The sequence below is a fragment of the Natrix helvetica genome (assembly GCF_964273705.1).
Source record: "Natrix helvetica genome assembly, chromosome: 3".
NCBI lineage: Eukaryota > Metazoa > Chordata > Lepidosauria > Squamata > Natricidae > Natrix > Natrix helvetica.
This window is the reverse complement of record NC_138549.1, coordinates 112,222,175-112,241,766: the sequence shown is the minus strand read 5'-3', so window position 1 is coordinate 112,241,766 and position 19,592 is coordinate 112,222,175. Positions and strand designations below refer to the sequence as shown.

The following is a 19,592-nucleotide window of genomic DNA, read 5'->3' as shown; positions in this document are numbered from 1 at the left end:
AAAGCCTGATACTGGGGCTGTGTATTCTCTCTGACCTTCATTTGTATAAGACCATGGAAAGGAACAGAAGTACATCCTGAGATAACAATGGTGATGATTATTAGAAGCTATGGATCCAGAAATAGACAAAACAGGCTCCAAGCCGAAATTTAAAGGGTTTGAGTCTAACTCATATTACCAGGGTAATTTTCAAGCAGAGGTTAAGCATGGTTCTTGATTATTAATTAATTAATCCTGATAAAACACAAATATCACTTTTCCCACTCACACAGATCCAATCAATCTATCCATACCTAAATGCAACTGATAACCAAAGAAAAATTCTGGAAAATTCTCCTAGTAGCTTTCAAATAAAGTGGCGGCTGAACTACCCGTATTTATTCGAGTATAACGCGCACACGTGTATAACGCGCACCCCTAATTTTCGATTAAAAATTGGTATAAAATTTTGTTTCACACCAAGCATTGTAATTGACAAAAAAACATTGTTGAATACGTGCGGCCATGATAAAAATCATTTATTGACAACGTAAACTGGTATAAACACAATACCGAAATAAAATTACCGGTAACAATATTTATTTAAAATGCTTCAAAGTCAGATTCATCATCAGATACACTAAAGAGTTGTTCCCATTCTTCTCGAGTTAATTTTTCATCAGTGTCCCAGATGGCAGGAACATCTGTTTCTCCAGTTTCTTCGCTTTCTTCTGAGTCTGAATTTCACAGCAGGTCGTCTTCTGTGCCGTCCATTTTATTGCTGATGCCGTAACGTGTGAGCGAGGCGAGGAAATGAAGCGGCGACCATACAGCGGATAATAAGAATTCTCACCCCCCAGTTCGGGCCGCCCACTGTATGCGACGAGGGGACGTGTTTTTTTTCTTCGCCCTTGCGTTCAGTGAGCGGCTGCAGCCCGGAAAAGGCACAGTGTGAATTTACAATTCGCCTGCGCCCTCAATGGACTGGCCGCCACTGCCACCCCACCCCTCGTTTATAACGCGCACCCAAACTTTGATTTCTTTTTTTGGTAGAAAATTTTGCGCGTTATACTCGAATAAATACGGTACATTTGTTAGATTTTTATATTGTTTAAAGTCTGCCTGTTTATAAAAGTGTCTATTAAACTAGTACTGCATAATTTCATTTAATATGAATTTTTATTTAACTTAGCGGAAAAAAAGGGAGCAAATTTTGATAAATTAATGTGAATCAACCCAATAATTTCTATTTCTGAAATTATGATTAGGGAACTATTTTTTCATTTAGTAGTCCACAAGTACTTAGCGATGTTCCACTGGGGAAAGAAGTTAATATATGTAATATAATTTCTATTCATTCTAGGAATCTTTATTAGTTTGACTTGCTCATTCCTTTTGTTACTAATCATGTATCATTTTTTCATAAACATAGTCAAGCAAATAGCAAATGACAGAAACAATAACAATCTTACTGTAATGTTGGAAAGGCACCATAATTGCTTTAATAGAACAGAAGCTTATATCGATTGACAGTAAACAACATCCCATATAGCCCAGTGCTAATTACTCCATTCATACAGCTTTCCTGGCATAAAACAAATCATAACAATCTGAGAGGCAAATCAGGTATTCAGTTATTGCTTTTTCATTTACAAGAGTTGTCAAAGGAAGATTTCTCCCTACATAAAATTTGTTTTATTTCTAAGAATAAAGCAAAGTAGAAAAAATAATTTTTAGCAGATTAACAAATCTTGTTTATCTGTTTCTACAACTTGACTTAGAACTGAGAACAGACACTTCTCTTCCTGAAGGCACTACTTCATTTTTAAAAACTGATTAAGCTGGGACCTTGCTTATCCAACAAATTCTCTTATTTCCAGAATCTTCTTATTCTATTACCAAAATAAATTTATGAAACTACATTTATTTATTCATACTATGCTGAAGAAATGGAAATATCTACTTTGAAACATGCACAGCGTATTCTCAGTAATTCATGCAGGGTTTTTAAAATAAACTTATTAAAATTTAGAAATACAAAGATCAAAGAAATACAAACTGAAAAAAAACATACATTTTTTTTAAAAAAAGTGAAAAAGGATAAAAAGAAAAAGGGTATATAAAAGATATCTCCTCGTCCCTCCCAACATGTATAAGCAATTTGTCCAACTTCTTTAGTACTTTGATATTTTTTTAACAAGAACTCTTCTTCCCATATCTCATCCCTTATCAATAATCAGATTACAAGATATACACTTTATATATCTTCTTTTCATTTTTAAAAAGCCCGATCTTTAGTCCCATCAAATAGTATCCCACAAGTTAATTTCTCGTCAGTTTCTCTGTGTCCTCCTTGGATGGTTGCTTTTTGTATCATCTCAGAGAGAATTTCCTTGGTTCCACATATTGTTTTTGTAAATTCAAAACAGGTTTTCCAAGTCATTCTTTTGATTTATTACCTGTATGTCCCCTTTAATTATTAAAACATCAACTGGTTTCATTTGTAAATTCATTCTGACATCATTTTCCATATCACTTTTAAATCATCATTTTAAAATCCATTTTCGGATCCACATCATCCTTTCCCAAATCATTTTTGTAATCCAGCATTTTTTAAAAACTCCACATCCACATTGAGATCAGTCTTGGTTTCTATTTTATCCAGTAAAATCTACTGTTCTTATACCAGAGTGCCACCCAATCTTGTAAGTAACTTTTGAGTAAAATTTCCCCAAGCAATTCTATAGTCAAATGATGTAGTTCCATGTATTGATGGGGCTGTTCTCCTTTAACATAATCTTTGTTCTTTGTAGTTCCCTTTGGCTAGCCTTCACGTTCCCTCTTATCATTTGTTTATTTTCAGTCAGCAAAACTTTGCCATGGGAGAATTTGTTACCATTTAATTTCAAAAACTTCACATACTACTTTATAAATTTTTAAACACCCCACAGGAAATATTCTTTCAAGTCCATCTAGCTCCTTAACTTTCCAAAATCAACATTCTAGAACCATTTTTACAGTTTTTCAAAAAGTAAAGCTTCTCTTGTGAATCCTTAAACTTAATCAAAGCTGCTTTCATCCAGGACAGAAGGAAAAATCTTTCGGTGAATTAAAAGAAGAACTTGGGGAAAGTTCTTAACTCCTAAGAAATTAGTAACAAGCAGCTTCCTAAAGTGATTAAGAGAGGAAGAGTCCCTTTAAAAGGTGGTGAACGTGGCTTATGTGGTGATCTTTACCTCCTTAGTCTGGAGAAGAATTCCAACAACCGGTCCCTTCATGGCTCTTATTTTGGCCACATTCGTCAGCGCTACAAAAAGCAGAGCTATGCTCAGTCTGCTATAGTAGCCTAGTTGACTCATGTGAGATTCTTGATGTAAACAGGCATATCACAACCAGCCAGCAAAATATTTTGTCCAATCCACACAAACCAGTGACAGAGCAACTTGCATGTATCCACTTCTATTAATATTAGTTACAATCAGAGGTGGTATTCTGCAGGTTTGGACCGGTTGGTCCAAACCGGTAGCGGAAATCATGGGTGAACCTGCCCACCCACCGCAGCTCTATGCTGTCCCATTTAGGCACTTTTTTTTTAGTCAAAGCGCTGAGTGCATGTGCGGACGGGGCACATGCATTCACATTTGCGAACTGGTAGGGAAGGTAAGTAAATACCAGCCCTGGTTACAATAGCAGAAACTTGCAAGTCTGATTAGTTGCACCTTCTTCCCCTTCTTATACTCCAGCAAATTAGGGAACCACTTCCAAATGTAACTTCATTCTCGATTTTAAAAATGCAATGCTTTCTACATATCTCAATGCAAGTTATCTTCCTTATCATCTACATTATATTAAAGCCTTTGTGTGTGTTGATTCCCAATCAAGCCCCCAAATCACTTTTGAATCCTGAGCACTTAGATGTAGCCCCAGTGAAAAATAGTGCTGAACAATAGCAGAATATTAACAGCACTTTTTTTGTTTAGCTGTTTTTCTGGTTGGTATTTAGGACATGTGTACATGTGTGTTTATTGTCTGTATTTTTCTTTAATTGTCCTGCCTGCAACAACAGAATACATTTTTCTGGGCACCTTAAAAGTATAAATAATAAATAAAAATGTAAGTTTTTAAAAAAATGACTGCATTCTCTTCTTTCAACTTGAAACATGTTTCCAGAGATTTCTGCACCTCCATAGCAAATGCTGAAAATTCAAGTTTTACAATTCCACAGAATTGCTCTAGCATGACCTTGACCAAAGATAGCTTACTGGCAACTAATGCTAGTGAAAGCTTCATTTTTTTTTATTAGACTTAGAAAGCCCTGACAAACTCAGGAAAAGACAAATTTAAGTGTTCCTCATTCATATCTGCCTTGAGAACAATCAGAGTCTTGAGTGGTTTTCTAAATCCAATAAATAAATAAATCCTATATCGATGAAAGGCTCTTCATGTAGGTATCTTTTACAGAAAGCCATGAAAATGAATCCAATTATGAAGAAATATAGCTTTTTGAACAAAATATTGGGGGACATAAAGAAAATGAAGAAAATATCAGCCAAACTTATACCATATTTCCATATAATAATTATGGAAACAAATTCTCACTAATCTTCTCTATATCATTTCACATAGACAGTTGCAAATTTAACACATCTATATCATAGTTGGGCTTTTATGTGAAGTTACACTCATATCTATCACAGTAGCAAATAATTGCATCCATTGTTCCAGTAGCTGAGACGATTAAGCTTCATGTTTCCCCATTGAGATCCAGATATTTATAAGAAAATATCATGAGTGGTAAATGCTACTATTACTTACCACACTAAGTCCTAGAAGCTCTCTGCAATAATAGTCCATGTTCCTCTTCCCTAAATTATCCAGATAATGCTGAAGACGAGTATAAGTATAAGGGTAGCAGTAAGCAAATTGATATATGTCATCTTCTCGGTCAAAACAAAAAGCAAATGACATAACATAATTCTTTCTGTGATCAGGACAGCGGTAATAATACACATTTCGGGGTGGAAGTCTCTGCCTGAAAAATAAAATAAGGCAAAGTAACTATCAGAGAGAATATTATATATAGAGAGAGAGAGCTCAAACTTTGTGCAAATTCTGTATATATTTCCTGCATTTTATTAAGAAGATTAATAATTAAAAAGAGACTTTCAGACAAAGCCTATGCCTTTTGGAAGAACTTATTAAGTCCATTTTTAAATGCTTGGTTATGGCTTTGAAAAGTTCCTTTCTATTTCCCCAATCACAAAGAGACTTTATGACGTAATTTATTCAAGTCTGGTACAAAGAGGACGTTCCCCACAGATCCATGATTTGATTTACCAGCCTTGTCTCATTGAAATTAATGTCATGTAAGAGAATGGCTATGGAAAAAGCAGTTTTCATAGTGTAAAATTGAGTACAGAACAAGACCAAATATGTCCTAAATTATATCATATAGTCATGATGAAAACTTATGGGAATATCGCAAAATTCAACTTATTTAAGGCAAAATAAAAAATTCTTCCAAAATTATATTGCTCTATAACTTTGCTAAATAAGACAAACAAGCTATTTCTTGAAACAATATGTTGAAACTGTACAGAAATCAATTATTGGATGATTTAAAAAAAGTCACAGCAGGAAGGTACATTTTTCAGAAATGGAATTGCATGAGAGTACCTTGTATTAGACAGCATATTTAAATTTGTACCAGAATTCAGGATAATTATATATGGCCATGTTGGGTGTCTGAGTCAAAATTGATTGGAATTATAAGCTTTCAGCTTTTATCTGCCTGGACAGACTCCACAAGACTCTTGGTAATCAAATACAACAAATTCTCCAGCCCTCTGGCAAAAGAATACTATTATCCTGTAGGCACCAGCTTATTCAATTAAGCAATATAATAAACAGGTCCTCTGTAATGGTTTTATCAGGAGTTCACTACAATCAGGCAATGATGGTGAAGAAAATATAATATGATTTGCAGAACACAGCAATACTAATGTCTTTTGCAGTAATGAGTCCAGAAAAAAGCCAACTGCAGAAGATCAGTTTTGGCCTTTTATTGTTAATGTGAAATGGAAACAAGAAATTTCCCATTGTAGAAAATGACATACTTTATAATTAGACACAGTTAAGAACCATCCAAAGCAAAAACAAAATCCTTCTGACAAAATACAATAAAACAGACTGCAATGCTGCTCAATGGAGATGAAATAAAACCTATTTCCCCTTGTTATTGCTCTGGCTTGGCAACCCAAAAGGATGAGAGGATTAATTATTTATTATATTCCGGAGTACAGTCTATTATACATTCTCTAATTTTCTCATTATTTTGGATCAAAGAGACAAAAGGATTGTGGATATTAATTTTCTATGTAGGTAATAGTAGTTATATATGTGTGTGTGTGTGTGTGTGTGTGCGTCCAAGAGGAAGAGGAAGAGGAAAAAAGAGAAAAATGTTCTGATATTTAAGGCCTATCCAGTCTACCATTCTGTTCTCACAGTAACCAGCCAAATGCTCTTGGGGAGTTCATAAACAAAGAGCACAAGAGTTTCACTTGATACTGGAAATATATTGAGTTTTCATCATAACTATCCTCTAACAACAACAACAACAAAAAAAGGACAGGGAAAAATAATTGGCACTAAACAGTAGATACGGATTTTTAAAAAGTCTTATCCAAATGTATATTTTCCCCCCTGCGGTGACTAATCATTGTACTAACAACCATCTATAACAACACACACAGCACAAAAGCTCCATCATTCCATCAACATTTGACTATGAAGAGTTCTGGGTGTCATTTAGCGCAACTGTGTCACCAGTAAGGAAATTTTGCTGCGGAGTGGATCCAAGAAGTTGGAGGCCATTGAATGTACCTAGCTGGCCGTATTCTTCACTTGGCAGAATATGATACCTGAAAAATGCTGTATGATGGGAGCTGCCAGAGGGAAAGTAGAGGTGGGTTAGAACAGGCAAAACTTGGTGTCAGACATTAAACGATTAATTATGGACAGTGGACATCAAATGGGATGATGCCACTACAGACAAGATTCATTGGAAGAAGCTTTGTGTGAAAGGAACCGGTGATGATGATGATAGTGACTAATCAAAAACCTCTGGGGTGTTCAAAGGCAAAACATGAGTGTAATTGTTGCCTGTGATACTGGGTTATAACTACTCCAACTAGCAATTAGCATTACCCATTCAGTGCTAACAGGTCTGAAATATCTTGCCTTTCTAACCAAATTTAAGAATATTATCACTGAGTGTCAAATGTGTGAGGGAAGCTTGTCAACATCCCAGCAGGGGGAAGCCAGTATCTGGTGCAATAGAAAATGTCTAAGGGGACTATCAACCAATCAGTGGAAAAAGCAGGGAATCAATTTGTTCCTCCCATGGACCTGAAGCCACATCTAGTATTGTTCTTCCCTTAGTATACTATCAAATACTTCTAAGTGGACTTCAAATCAAACAGAGTGCATCTCAACAATCATTAGAAGTTTAACTGCGACTTTGTATTACCTCATTTCTAAAGCAATCTCTCGTCTTCCTTTCACCACCTTCCCTTTCCTTCCCTACCAACAATGCCTGTACTAAAATTAGATTGGGGTGGAAAGCGGTTTTCCATTCTGACACCAAGAGCTGAGCCCGGCTCAATGACAGTTCAATGAATTATATGTCATATGTCTGGTGAGATGTACTAAAAACTACAAAAGCTTATGCAATTGTACATCTGTTAGTTTTAAAGGTGGCGCAAGGCTCTTTGTTGTTTTTTATACTCTTAGTTTTACTATCAGTGATTTCTACAAGAAAAAGACTTATTCTCCCTTAAGAGATATAAACGTCTATTCACAGTAAAGGTTTATTTTAAGAGATATTCAGTCTCAGTATAACTGTAATGGAACTCTAGAGGGTTAATCTATTCAAACTGTTGTTTTTAAGGGTGATCTATTTCCAAGTCAAATGGAGGAGAGAGGTACTACAATACCAACAACAAAAACCTAATCAGATTGAGACTATCTGTGAATTTTTTTAAAAGGAAAGCAGATAGAAAGACAGAGAAACAAAAGAGACATGGCACACTATTTATGGCCAGTGAAGTTTTTGATTAAACAAAGACATTGTTCAGTTCTTGTATTAACCTCTGTGTCCTAGATGTATCATTGTTTACACTTTTCCTCTTTAAGTTCTATGCCTGCTGGAAAAGGACACCCACACACTGTGGCAGCAGCTGCTTCTATTAATTTAAAGCTATTACAAAAATTAAAATTAAACCCAATTACTTTGGCTGGTTTATAGTCAGAGAATGGCTTAGTCTGATTGTTCCCTCTGGTTATGGACAAAATAATATTACTACCTATAGGCAGCTGCCAGTAGAATACTAATGCGTATTAGACCAGCAGGGACGGGTTCAGAATACAAAACTTAATTGTGCATTTTTGAGCAGAGACTTTATATAAAACACATGCAGACACAAACACATATACACATACACACAACCATCTTGTCACAGTCTTGCAGAAATGCCCAATCTTTTTATTATAGAAGCTACACAGTCTGCGACAGCAAAAGTTAGGAAATCACACTGGAGAATATTTATTATGGCAGAAAATTTCCGGGAAGCATATGGCTAGAAATACTACAAGGTAACAGATACTGTTCTAGCATTGCTTATTTAATCAGAGGAATTCCAAATTCTATAAGCATTTGACATTTCACTGATTTCAGAGTATTGCTAGAGAGAAGGGAAGTAGTGCTTAGCATTTAATATATTAAATGCTACCTGGCTTTTTTTGGGCTACCTGGCTTGCAAAAATGATTAGAAAGTTTGTTCTCCTTTTTCTTCCTTTTATTTTTTCTTGGTCCCATCACACAGAATTCTTCACAAGAAGTCTCTTTTGCAAATTCAATTAGGGGATGGAAATATCCAGGTCATTCTCTTGGTTTGTTATTTCCATTTTAAATTTTAAAAACTCCGTCCTCAGGGGCTGCCACAAAAAAGAGGAGTCAAGCTATTCTCCAAAATACCAGAGGGCAGGACAAGAAGCAATGGATAGAAGGAGAAAAGCAACCTAGAACTAAGGAGAAATTTCCTGAGTTAGAACAATTAATCAGTGGAACAACTTGCCTCCAGAAGTTGTAAATGCTCCAACGCTGGAAGTTTTAAAGAAGAGATTGGATAACCATTTGTCTGAAATGTGTAGGATTTCCTGCCTAAGCAGGGGGTTGAGCTAGAAGACCTCCAAGGTCCCTTCCAACTCTGTTATTCTATTCTATCCTAATTCGTTTTGTAAATGCAGTGATACAACCTTTTTTAAAGTCTTCTCTTAGCCAGTCAAATTGTAAATCCACTTTCAATACCATATTGTTTATTTCAGATTCCTTAAATTGTTCAACCTACATATTTTACTATTTTATTAGTTTATCAAAACATAAACTACGGAAGTGCAGGAAAAGATAAAAATAATAGGAAAATAAGGGAGGGAAAGGAGAAGAGAGAAAGGTAAAGGGGAAAATAAAATAAAAAGCATTGATTTCCAACTCCTTTTGGTGCAATAGAACAAAGTAGTAACATAAAACTTCAACTTTTACTTTTATATAATAGTATACACAGTACTAGCCATTCCTATAACAAATCTATTTAATCAGCAAAGCACAAAATCAAAGTTATATTTTTGCCACCTCAGGCACAAAGTTCAAAAGTGGTTTCTAAGTAGAAACAAAATTAATTGTGTTTCTTTCTTTGATCAAAGCAGTCAATTTAGCCATGTTTGGTAACTCCATCAACTTTTGCAGCCATTCGTCCATTGTGGGAATCAAAGTGTCCTTCCATATTTGTGCATAAACTAATCTTGCTGCGGTCAACATATATAACATCAAAGTTTCATTTTTTCCCCAAGTTCTTTATCCATTAAGCCTAAAAGAAAAGGTTTTATCTTGATATTCGCTTTAAGAATCTTCTGTATTAAGATGTGAATCCTACTCCAATATTTCTTTGCTTTGTCACATGACCAACATAAATGGTAAAAAGTTCCTTCTTTGTGTTTACATTTCCAGCAGTCATTTGAGAGACTTTTATACATTTTTGACAACTTATCTGGTGTTGGATAACAACCATACATCATCTTACAAAAGTTTTCTTTTAAGATAATTTAATATGGATTTTAGACCTTTCATTCATATATTTTCCCATTTTTCAAGCATTGCATTATATCCAAAGTGCCACTGAATCATAGTGTCTTTAAATTCTTAAGCTTATGATTACAATTTTCTTTCATTCAGGATTAAAGGCAGATTCACTCAAGGTTTTCAAAGTTGTCATTTCTCTAGTCTCTATAGGTCAGAAGTAGTTAATGAGCAATTTCTGACAATGATTAGAAAATGAGTGCAAACTTTAAAATGTCCTTTGAAAGTCTCTGTTGTGGTTACAAGCAAGATCGCTAATACTGTTGTCGCCTGACACACTAGCCCATGAAAAACTGCTGTACTGAACTGTATTTGTAGGGAGCAAAGTCTGAAGCACATGATCCCCTGTCTGTGTTTATCTGGAGAGGTTCCAAGGAACCGTTCTCCTCACTAGCTCCTTGGTCTTTGCCATGGTCGTTGGCGCCACTTTCGCAAAGCAATCTTCAGTTTGACATAGCTCTAATGGAAATCCCAGTAGGGCCCACATTTCAAGAAACATTGTATAATAAAATACAATCCCTCATGTATGCAAACAACACACATTTCTAAAACGATGGGTGAATTCTCATTGTTGCACTTAACTCCCACAGATGTCTCTATGACAGATTCCACAACTTACGCTTAAGTTCCATTGACTGAGAGGAAACAAAGTACACCTCAAATTATTTTTATTTATTTATAATTGTGCTTAAGAACTGCCTTGGGAAATAGTACAAAAATGATGCTAAAAGGAACGTAGAATATATCTAGCCTAACAAGTCCAAATGAGAATCTGCAAATAGAATTTCTTTTAATTCCCTATTATAGTTAACTCTTTCCATTGTAAAATAATTATTTCAGAGTAATTTTAATCAGGAAAGTCATATACTTTATGACTATCATAAGCATAGCTATCATCATTTCTCACATGGATGTGTTCTCTAAGGAGCATCAGATACAAAATAAATAGTAAATGAATCCAAAATCATTTGCAAGAATAGGAGGAAACCATCTAATCCTTCGAGCATATTGAGTGTTCCAGGATGTAATTTTAAACATTTATGCTATTATTCAATCATCAGACATTCCTCATCACTGCATGTCTTTTTGTCTATGGAGATTGTTAGTCATCCACATCATGGTTGTTCCAATGGGTTTTTTTCCAAAAGGAAACTGAACATCATTTTACCTTGAAGATGTTTCACTTCTCATTCAAGAAGCTTCTTCAGTTCTTCACTTCAGAATTGAGGAAGTTTCTTGGATGAGAAGTGAAATGTATTCAAGGGGGGTAAAAGTCCAGTTGCCTTTTGGAAAAAGTACCTTTGGAACATTAAGTCTTTTTGTGCAGATTTTTTCCCTTTGAACCAAAAGCAGTCTTCAGGGTTTGCATGATTTGAATTCCAGTGGAATTGAATTCCACTGGAAAGCATGAATGAGAGAATTTAGTATAGTCTTTATTGTCATTGCACAAAATAAATAAAATGAAATTGGTTTTAGTCTCACTGTTGCAATCCATGGCAACAAATACAAACAACACAAATAATATAAGGAATAATCTCAATGCAAGTAATTAGGGGAAAAGAAAAAAGAAAAAGAAAGAAAAAAAACTAGTCATCCATTTCCACATGTGCCTGGAGGGATTGTGGTAGAATGTGATAGAATGCTGCTATCTTCATTATTATATATAAATACCCCTGGACATCTAGTAGATTACCCAAACTCTGGACTAGACAAGTTTTCAGCGTGATCCAGCAAGACTCCTGTTACATTTTTGTCCTTAAAGTTCCTAATTAATAATTACCTAAGATTGCTTGTTGTTTGCAAAAGTGTTTGAAATATGTTGTAACTGTACAGCACTTGTCACTTGAATTGTATTTCCTCTTTTTTCCTCCTACACTCTTTAAAGCCATTCTTCAGTAGTATACATGCACACGCACATTTCCACGCACACAAAGAAACAATACTACATTATCATAGTCAAGTGAAATTTCTAGAAAAAACTGTATTTTGAGTGTTTCTCGTGTGTGTGGGGGGGTGAACTCTAGGTTTGCTCTCCTATCTCTAGGATATACTGCCAATACACAATATGGTTGGCTTTGATAGGCCTCTAATATCAGTTAGGCAATTAGACTTTTTGTCTCTTTCCTCATCTCCCTTCTCCATCTGTTCATCTATTCCCTTTCCTTTATTTTCTATAAAAATAACATTTAAAATCTATGTGAACTTCATTTAGGGTCCTCTCAGGTATATCTCTGGCAAATGACTAACTGAGAAAGCTCCTAAGATTCTAAACAGCTATGGCAATAATTTCATTATGCCTGAATTGCAGATGCTGATTTTGCACACATCTGCATCAATTTATTAGCATTGTGGGGATTTTTGTTATGTAAAAAAGTTAATATGAGGCTCAGAAACTAGTTAGTGCTTGCTAGTACATATTAGTACATATTAAGTACATAAAAGGAAAAAGTTGAGGCTGTTGCTACCTTATTTTACTGTGCTAAAAAGTCCGAAGTCAATGATTTTCTTTCTTTTTTTTCCCCTTTACACTTCTTTCAGATATATTTTCTCTTCATATAGTGTATATATTCCTTGTTATTAGAACAGTATTGCATTTTGTATGGAGAAACAGGCTAGTATGTTCAGAGGTATGCGCTGCAGAATTTTAACATTTAGAAAGCCTTTGCAATGTTTTTTCTCTATTAACAACTTTGAATTCTCATCATTTTCTTTTCAGAGATAAATGGCTTTATGACAGGATTTCCTTCCTGTCACAAAGCCATTTATTTTCTTTCTCAGATTTTTTTTTTCTATGAAACTCCTGTTTTCTGAATTATGCATGACCTTAGAAACTCTCTGCTATCTTGTCTTTTTTGCCCTTTATTCCTGTCATTGCAATGGCTATCTTTATTTTCTCAGATTTTTATGAATATATATATGCTGATTGAGGCATATTCCGATGTTAGGCATATTAGCTCCGTCACCCAGTTTTTTTCCTGCACGTAATTTGAAATGTATGTGTCAGAGACCATGTCAGAATGCAGATATACACAGAAAGAACATTTAAACAAATGAGGGAGTTTAATCACCAAGGTATTTATCCTAATACAATCATGTGAGCTAATAGATATAAGTCAAAATATTTTTTTACAAAATTTAGCATATGCATAATGAGATGATATTTTTTTATTTTATTTAATTTTATTTAATTAGCGCTTCTAGACCGCCCCCTCTCCCAGAAGGGACTCGGGGCGATGTACAGTCCATATCAAAAACATCATAAATAAAATCTAAACAATTAAAATTATTAAATGGATAAATACATAAATAAGAGGAGGGTAAAAAATAGACAGAACTGTAATTGCTAAATAAATAATTTAAAATATACAGAATTTAAAACCCCAGTGTCCTATAAAATTAAGTCCCCTAAAAAACCAGTAGGAAATATATATGCCAGGAGGTAGACGTTAAAAATTATGCCAGACCAGCCAGCCGGAACAGGTGTGTCTTCAGTTTCTGCCGGAAGGAGCGGAAGTCAGTGGTGGTTCTAATGTCGGGGGGGAGGTCATTCCAGAGGGTTGGGCCCATCACAGAGAAGGCTCTACTCCTTGGTGTCACCCGTTGGCATTGCCTAGTGGACGGCACCAGGAGAAGCCCCTCCCTGTGAGAGCGAATTGGCCACAGGGATGTGTGTGGGAGGATGCGATCCCGCAGATAGATGGCTGGCTGGCTGGATGGATGGATGGCTGAACCTGTCAACTCTCTTTCTTTTATTTTCTCTTGTACTCTATTTCAGCTTCCTCTTCCCCTTCTTATCTCAGTCTGGGAGATCTCCTGGCTGTCTTGCTGCCAAACAAAATCTTTAATCTACCAGGTTCAACTTTCTAGTACAGTATTTGAAACTGTTTAAACAGGTCAGAGTCCATACTTGTGGTGTTGTGCTCACAAGTGACTCCATGATTTTCTCCCCCATCTCCCTCTTGTCTCAGGGACACAACCTCTGGTCTTGCAGGCTCCACTTCATTTCGTGTTTCTCAGGTGAGGTCCCCTCCAGAAGCATGTTCTCTAGCATCTGCAATACAACACCCCCTCCTTTGTCTGCCTTTCCTGACTCTTTTTATAATCTATATTCAGAACATACTCTATGTGTGCTACTATATCACATTTTTGCCTTTTTGTTTATGAGTTTGTGGTCTTCTGTTGAATCATCTGCCTTCCCTTTAAAAATAAAAGCTCCTAAGGCTTTGATACGGACCCAATTGTTTTCCTTTGGCCAGGCACTTCAGCCCATCACAGTATGAATGCCATATGTTCATTCTTTGCTCATTTGTTAGCCTTACTAACAAGATCTGCTCCGTTAAGCTAGGATAAACCTTTGAGTCTAACCCCAAGGGTTTCAGAAGTTAAGGAACTGGGTTATTTTTATCTTTATAAATGAAGGGTCTTTTGCATGCTCTTAAAAAGAATGCTGCACTGATTGTGCCTGAAAGCTACTCCTAAGTCCAGGATTCTTTGGATTGTAGAAATGTTGCATGACTTGCCTGAAGGCTATACCAGAAACTGTGGAAACACCATAGCCTGCTTCAGGTAGGCCCAGAAATACCTCAGCCAATTGTAGAGCAGAGTTCAAGAAAAACAGAATTCTTTTTTCCCATTAGCTATCAGATGAAAAGCAGGAGGGGGTGATTAAAAATAAAGAGAGACATAATTTGCAAGAACGTTAGAGCATTGTAAGGGAAAGAAATTCATTAGGGTTTGAGTTATTTATATATTTTTAAAACAATCTGGTTTACTGAAGTGTTCTTAGTGTACTTGCTTTCAAGATAAAATTTACAGGACAGATAAAGCAGGATGAAAAGGATGAAGAATGCCACATTTTATAGGAATCAGTCCACAATTTCCAAGTGACTTGGTCCACCTGTCTTATCTGATCAAACAGAATCAATTCCCTCCAGGTCCTGTCTACACAAGGTTGTCATCTAATGAGAGCCTGGAAACAGGCATTTTCCATCATCGTCCCAGGGTTTCAAGAGAGCAGAGAGGACTTGATTGTTAGATCTAGTGCAGAAGCGCACATGTTGTGACTCAAAGATGAGAATCTGATTATGATTAATTTTGTTTACATCTTGGGTAGGTATATTAATTTTATTTTATGCTATCTTTGATTGTTGTCTGTTCACAGCTTTCAGGAATGAGTGGCATACAACATACATACATAAACAATAGAATAAAATATTTATAGTAAAAATAAGAAAGAAAGAGGGGAGGATAGCAGGGGGGGAAGGGGGAGGGGAGGGGAGGAGAGGAAGAAGAGTTTTAAAAACCCTGAAAAAAATGAATGATCAAGTGAGAATGGGAAAGAGAATGCTGAAAAATATATAACCTGTGCCAGACATCTGTCCAAGACACAGCAAAACATCTCAGCTCTCTGTATATCTTGTAGCTAGCCTAAAACAGAAACTTCTAGCAGTCGGTTTATAGCTTCTTTTCTGCAGAAAAAAGGCCATTATATGTAGATAGAAAATTTGCCTACTACAAATCATAGGAATAAATAACTACGTCATGGTTTAAATCTGTGCCTTTTTGAGGCAATGAATTTTTGGCTGGTTTTTTTCCAGTCTGTAAAATTGGCACATCTCTCCCATGTTTACATAACAATTGAATCTAGGCCAAGAATAATCGTTTCCCATGTCACTAACTTCAGCCCTTTCAAGCCAGTTGCAATTTGTTCACCCAACCCTAACCCATCCATTTGTTATTGTTGTTAGTTGCAAAGTCGTGTCCGACCCATCGTGACCCCATGGACAACGTTCCTCTAGACCTTCCTATCCTCTACCATCCTCTGGAGTCCATTTAAGCTCACACCGACTGCTTCAGGGACTCCATCCAGCCACCTCATTCTCTGTCGTCCCTTTCTTCTTTTGCCCTCAACCTTTCCCAGCATTAGGCTCTTCTCCAGTGAGTCCTTCCTTTTCATTAATTGGCCAAAGTGTTTGAGTTTCATCTTCAGGTTCTGGACTTCTAAAGAGCAGTCAGGGTTGATCTCCATAAACACATCCATTACTCAAAACTAAAATCAATGGTAACTAAAACATTATTTTTTAATCTCTACTTCCATTCCGTACCTCCTAACAATCCTATCTATATCTATCTAAAAGGCTGTTAGATACTAACGTATCTAACTTATTTCAGGACTATATATCATTGTTTCCCTTTCTTCCCAACTCCACCAAGCAAAAGCAACATAAGTTTGTTTAATAATCAACACAATGAAGGTCTGACCTCTGTGCCATGATGGAGCTCCTGAAGGGCATTTTGGAAGTGGATGTTTGCAGAGAATTATAAATCTGGGACAGGGCATTTTAAGAGATGACTGTCCCATCTCAATGATTAAAAACCACAGCAAATTGCCCTATTCTTTGTTTTGTACTATAACAAAGAAGTGGTTCAGCTGATATGGAAAAGAATGAGAATAATATAAAAGGGGGGAGGGCAATAAAAATAAATATGATTTTAACAATGTCAAGAAAAGTAAGTTGCTTTTATGAATAGTTGCATCTTGCTTTACTAATTCAGCTTTTCCGGTAGCAGATAAACAATATCTAGCTCCATCAAAGTCTATTTCGTATTGAATACTGAACATTGCAGAAGGATACATGGAAGCAATTACCTGACATTCCTACACTTACTCACACTTTTTAATTTGGATGTTCCCACAGGCATTTTTGCTCAGTATTGTAGTTAATGTTTTTCTATTTTTCCCCCACTTACAATTATAGTTACTTCTTATCCCTGCTGCAATTAACAGTTCTTTGTCACTAGCTTGCACAAAGGATGACCTTAATTATAAAGAGCATTTACATGAGAAAATGGTATTTGTTAATTTTTAAACAGTGGCCTATTTATTCAGGCCTCAAATAGCAAATGATGAAAAGTTGCCATGTTTACTCAATACATCTGTATTTTTTCAGTGAGAATGGTTATGAATAGCAAAGCTATTTTTCCTCTCTCTTTTTTAGAATTAAGTGAACAATGGATGATAAGGGGAAAGAAAAATACGATTGTGTGCAGCACTGCCTGTTTTGAGCATATAGCCTTATGAAATTATGGGTAGTTATATCATCAGATAGGGAAGCCTGTTCTCCTATTAAAGATTTCAGGACTGAAAAGATTCGGGAGGCAGAGAATAGATGGGGGTGGGGCCAGTCAGAGGTGGTATTTACCGGTTCTCCGAACTACTCAAAATTTCCGCTACTGGTTCTCCAGAACTGGCCAGAACCTGCTGAATACCACCTCTGAAGCAGGAGTATATTAAACAGTTTGGAAAGATTGTATGAAAGCCTTACTGCAGTCCTCCTCAACCTCAGTAAGTTCAAGAGGCATGGACTTCAACTCCCATAATTCCCCAGTCAGTTTTTGAAACTGAGAAACTTGCCTTAATAGGATTGATAAAATTCTTACTGTTTTAAGAAGATTAATCATTCATTATCTCCTGTGGTTGGTGACAAATGACAATGTAAACAGCACAAAATATATGATTTAAGTTTTTTCTCTAGACGCCTAGCAAATATTCCTGGATAATTTTATCAGTAAGCGGCAGTTTTCAACAATACATCAATGTTTATACCTATGTGATATCAAATTCCATTCTAAGTGTCAATAACGCTATGCCAAGCCTCAACCCATCACTGTCTTTTCCCTTCTTGCCTCCCCATTTAACTCTGTTAAGGAATGGCATGACAAAAGAAAATAATCAAACTTTTAAATTTCTTTTCTTTTCTTAATCTAGGAAAAAATATGCAGTTATAAAAATTACCATGGAGTTTTCCTCATCAAAACTAACCAACCTCTGAAATAGGTTTGGGTCTTTTTATCTTTATTGTTTTGTAGACCACCTTGAAAAGATCAATAAGGCATTTGAAATTAATGTATTCAGCAATATGCTTTCCCTAGAGTCCGAGGGAGAGACAGGAGGCTCACATGATCTGGTAATGTTGCTGCTTCACCTCTACTGCCCATACAAAGTGACAGCAGTTTTAGTTGGTACAGCATCTGATTGAATTTGCCGGTATGTCCAAACTAATCAGGATCAAGCACTGTGGACGACAAAATATCCAAGAACACCACTGCTATATGCTAGTTAAAGAAATTTAAAAAGAACCACTTTTGTACCTAGCCAAGAAAAGTGGATGGATATATCCCTGAGATCAAGAACCGACAAACTCAACTTGAAAGAAACTGTACTTTTTGTCAACCCTGAAGCGAACCTGGCTGAGGCCATCTTTGAGACTTCATGGTTGCCACAAGGCAGGGGGAAAGAAAGGGAGGGGGGAAATTAGGTAGCTCGGTGTTGCAGTCAAAATAAATAGTTTTCTTTTGAGAACCAAGGTCATTCTAGCAGGTGGCTGAGAAGAGGAGGAGTAGAGTAACCAAGCAACCTGTCAGCACCTCTATTGGACAATGTGACTGATGACCTGGTGGGAAGGGGGAACTTTCACTTTTTAATTAGGTGAAAACCATAGGAACTTTCAGAGTCGGTTTTCACCAGTTGTGCCAATGTGATGTATCCAATAAATTGTTCTTTGAGGAATCTAGCTGCCTCAGAGTTCTGCTTTCTATGGGTGCATTGCTTGAATCACTGACACTTTTATTGTAAACCTGGCTTTTCACATCCTAAAACTCAATTTGGCATTGAATATAATGAATATTATATAAAAAACACAGTACCTTGATTCTAGCATTCCAAGTGGACCTGAATAATTCTGAGCATTTAATTTTCTTTAATTTTTGAATTTTGTTAGTGGTGGTGGTTTGTATGTACTCAACTTACAGAAGTTCATTTACTGACCATTTTAAGTTACAATGGCACTGAAAAAACTGATTAATGACCTTTTTTCACACTATTGTTGCAACATCCCTTTAGTCACATGATCAAAATTCAGACCTGGCAACTGTCTCATATTTATGATGGTTACAGTGTCCTTGGGGGGGGGGGGAGTGTTTCCACATGAATACCTTTTGCCATCATCTGACAAGCAAAGTCAATGGGGAAACCAGATTCACTTAACAACTGTATTACTAACTTAATAACTCCAGTGATTCACTTAACAACTGTGGCAAGAAAGGTCATAAAATGGGGCAAAACTCACTTAACTAATATCTCACTTAGCAGCAGAATTGTTGAATTTAATTGTGCTCATAATTGTACCTCCACAGAAAATACATTCTGAGCCAGAGAATGCTAGGAATAATAAGTGACCTTGCACAAAATTGTCACTGTTTGCATGGGGGTATTGCAATGAATTACCTATCTGTGGTATAGAACTATTGTGTTGCTCTGATCTGGTTTTTTGGAACGTCTCTTTAATACCTCAGGAAATGTGTTCATTTCATTTATGTAGGTAAAACTATTCAAACTGTGGTTTCATTGAAACTATTTGCA

At 36.1% G+C, this 19,592-nt stretch overlaps 1 protein-coding gene across 3 annotated transcripts in view; it reads right to left on the bottom strand.

Annotated features, from left to right (window-relative positions):
- BEND5 (BEN domain containing 5) overlaps positions 1–19,592 on the bottom strand; it is a 918,531-nt gene that overhangs the window by 651,067 nt on the left and 247,872 nt on the right. For all 3 annotated transcript variants that reach the window (XM_081947742.1, XM_081947743.1, XM_081947739.1), the window contains exon 5: positions 4,795–5,011. In XM_081947742.1, coding sequence (XP_081803868.1) covers positions 4,795–5,011 — 217 coding nt within the window. The remainder of the gene's footprint in view (positions 1–4,794; positions 5,012–19,592) is intronic.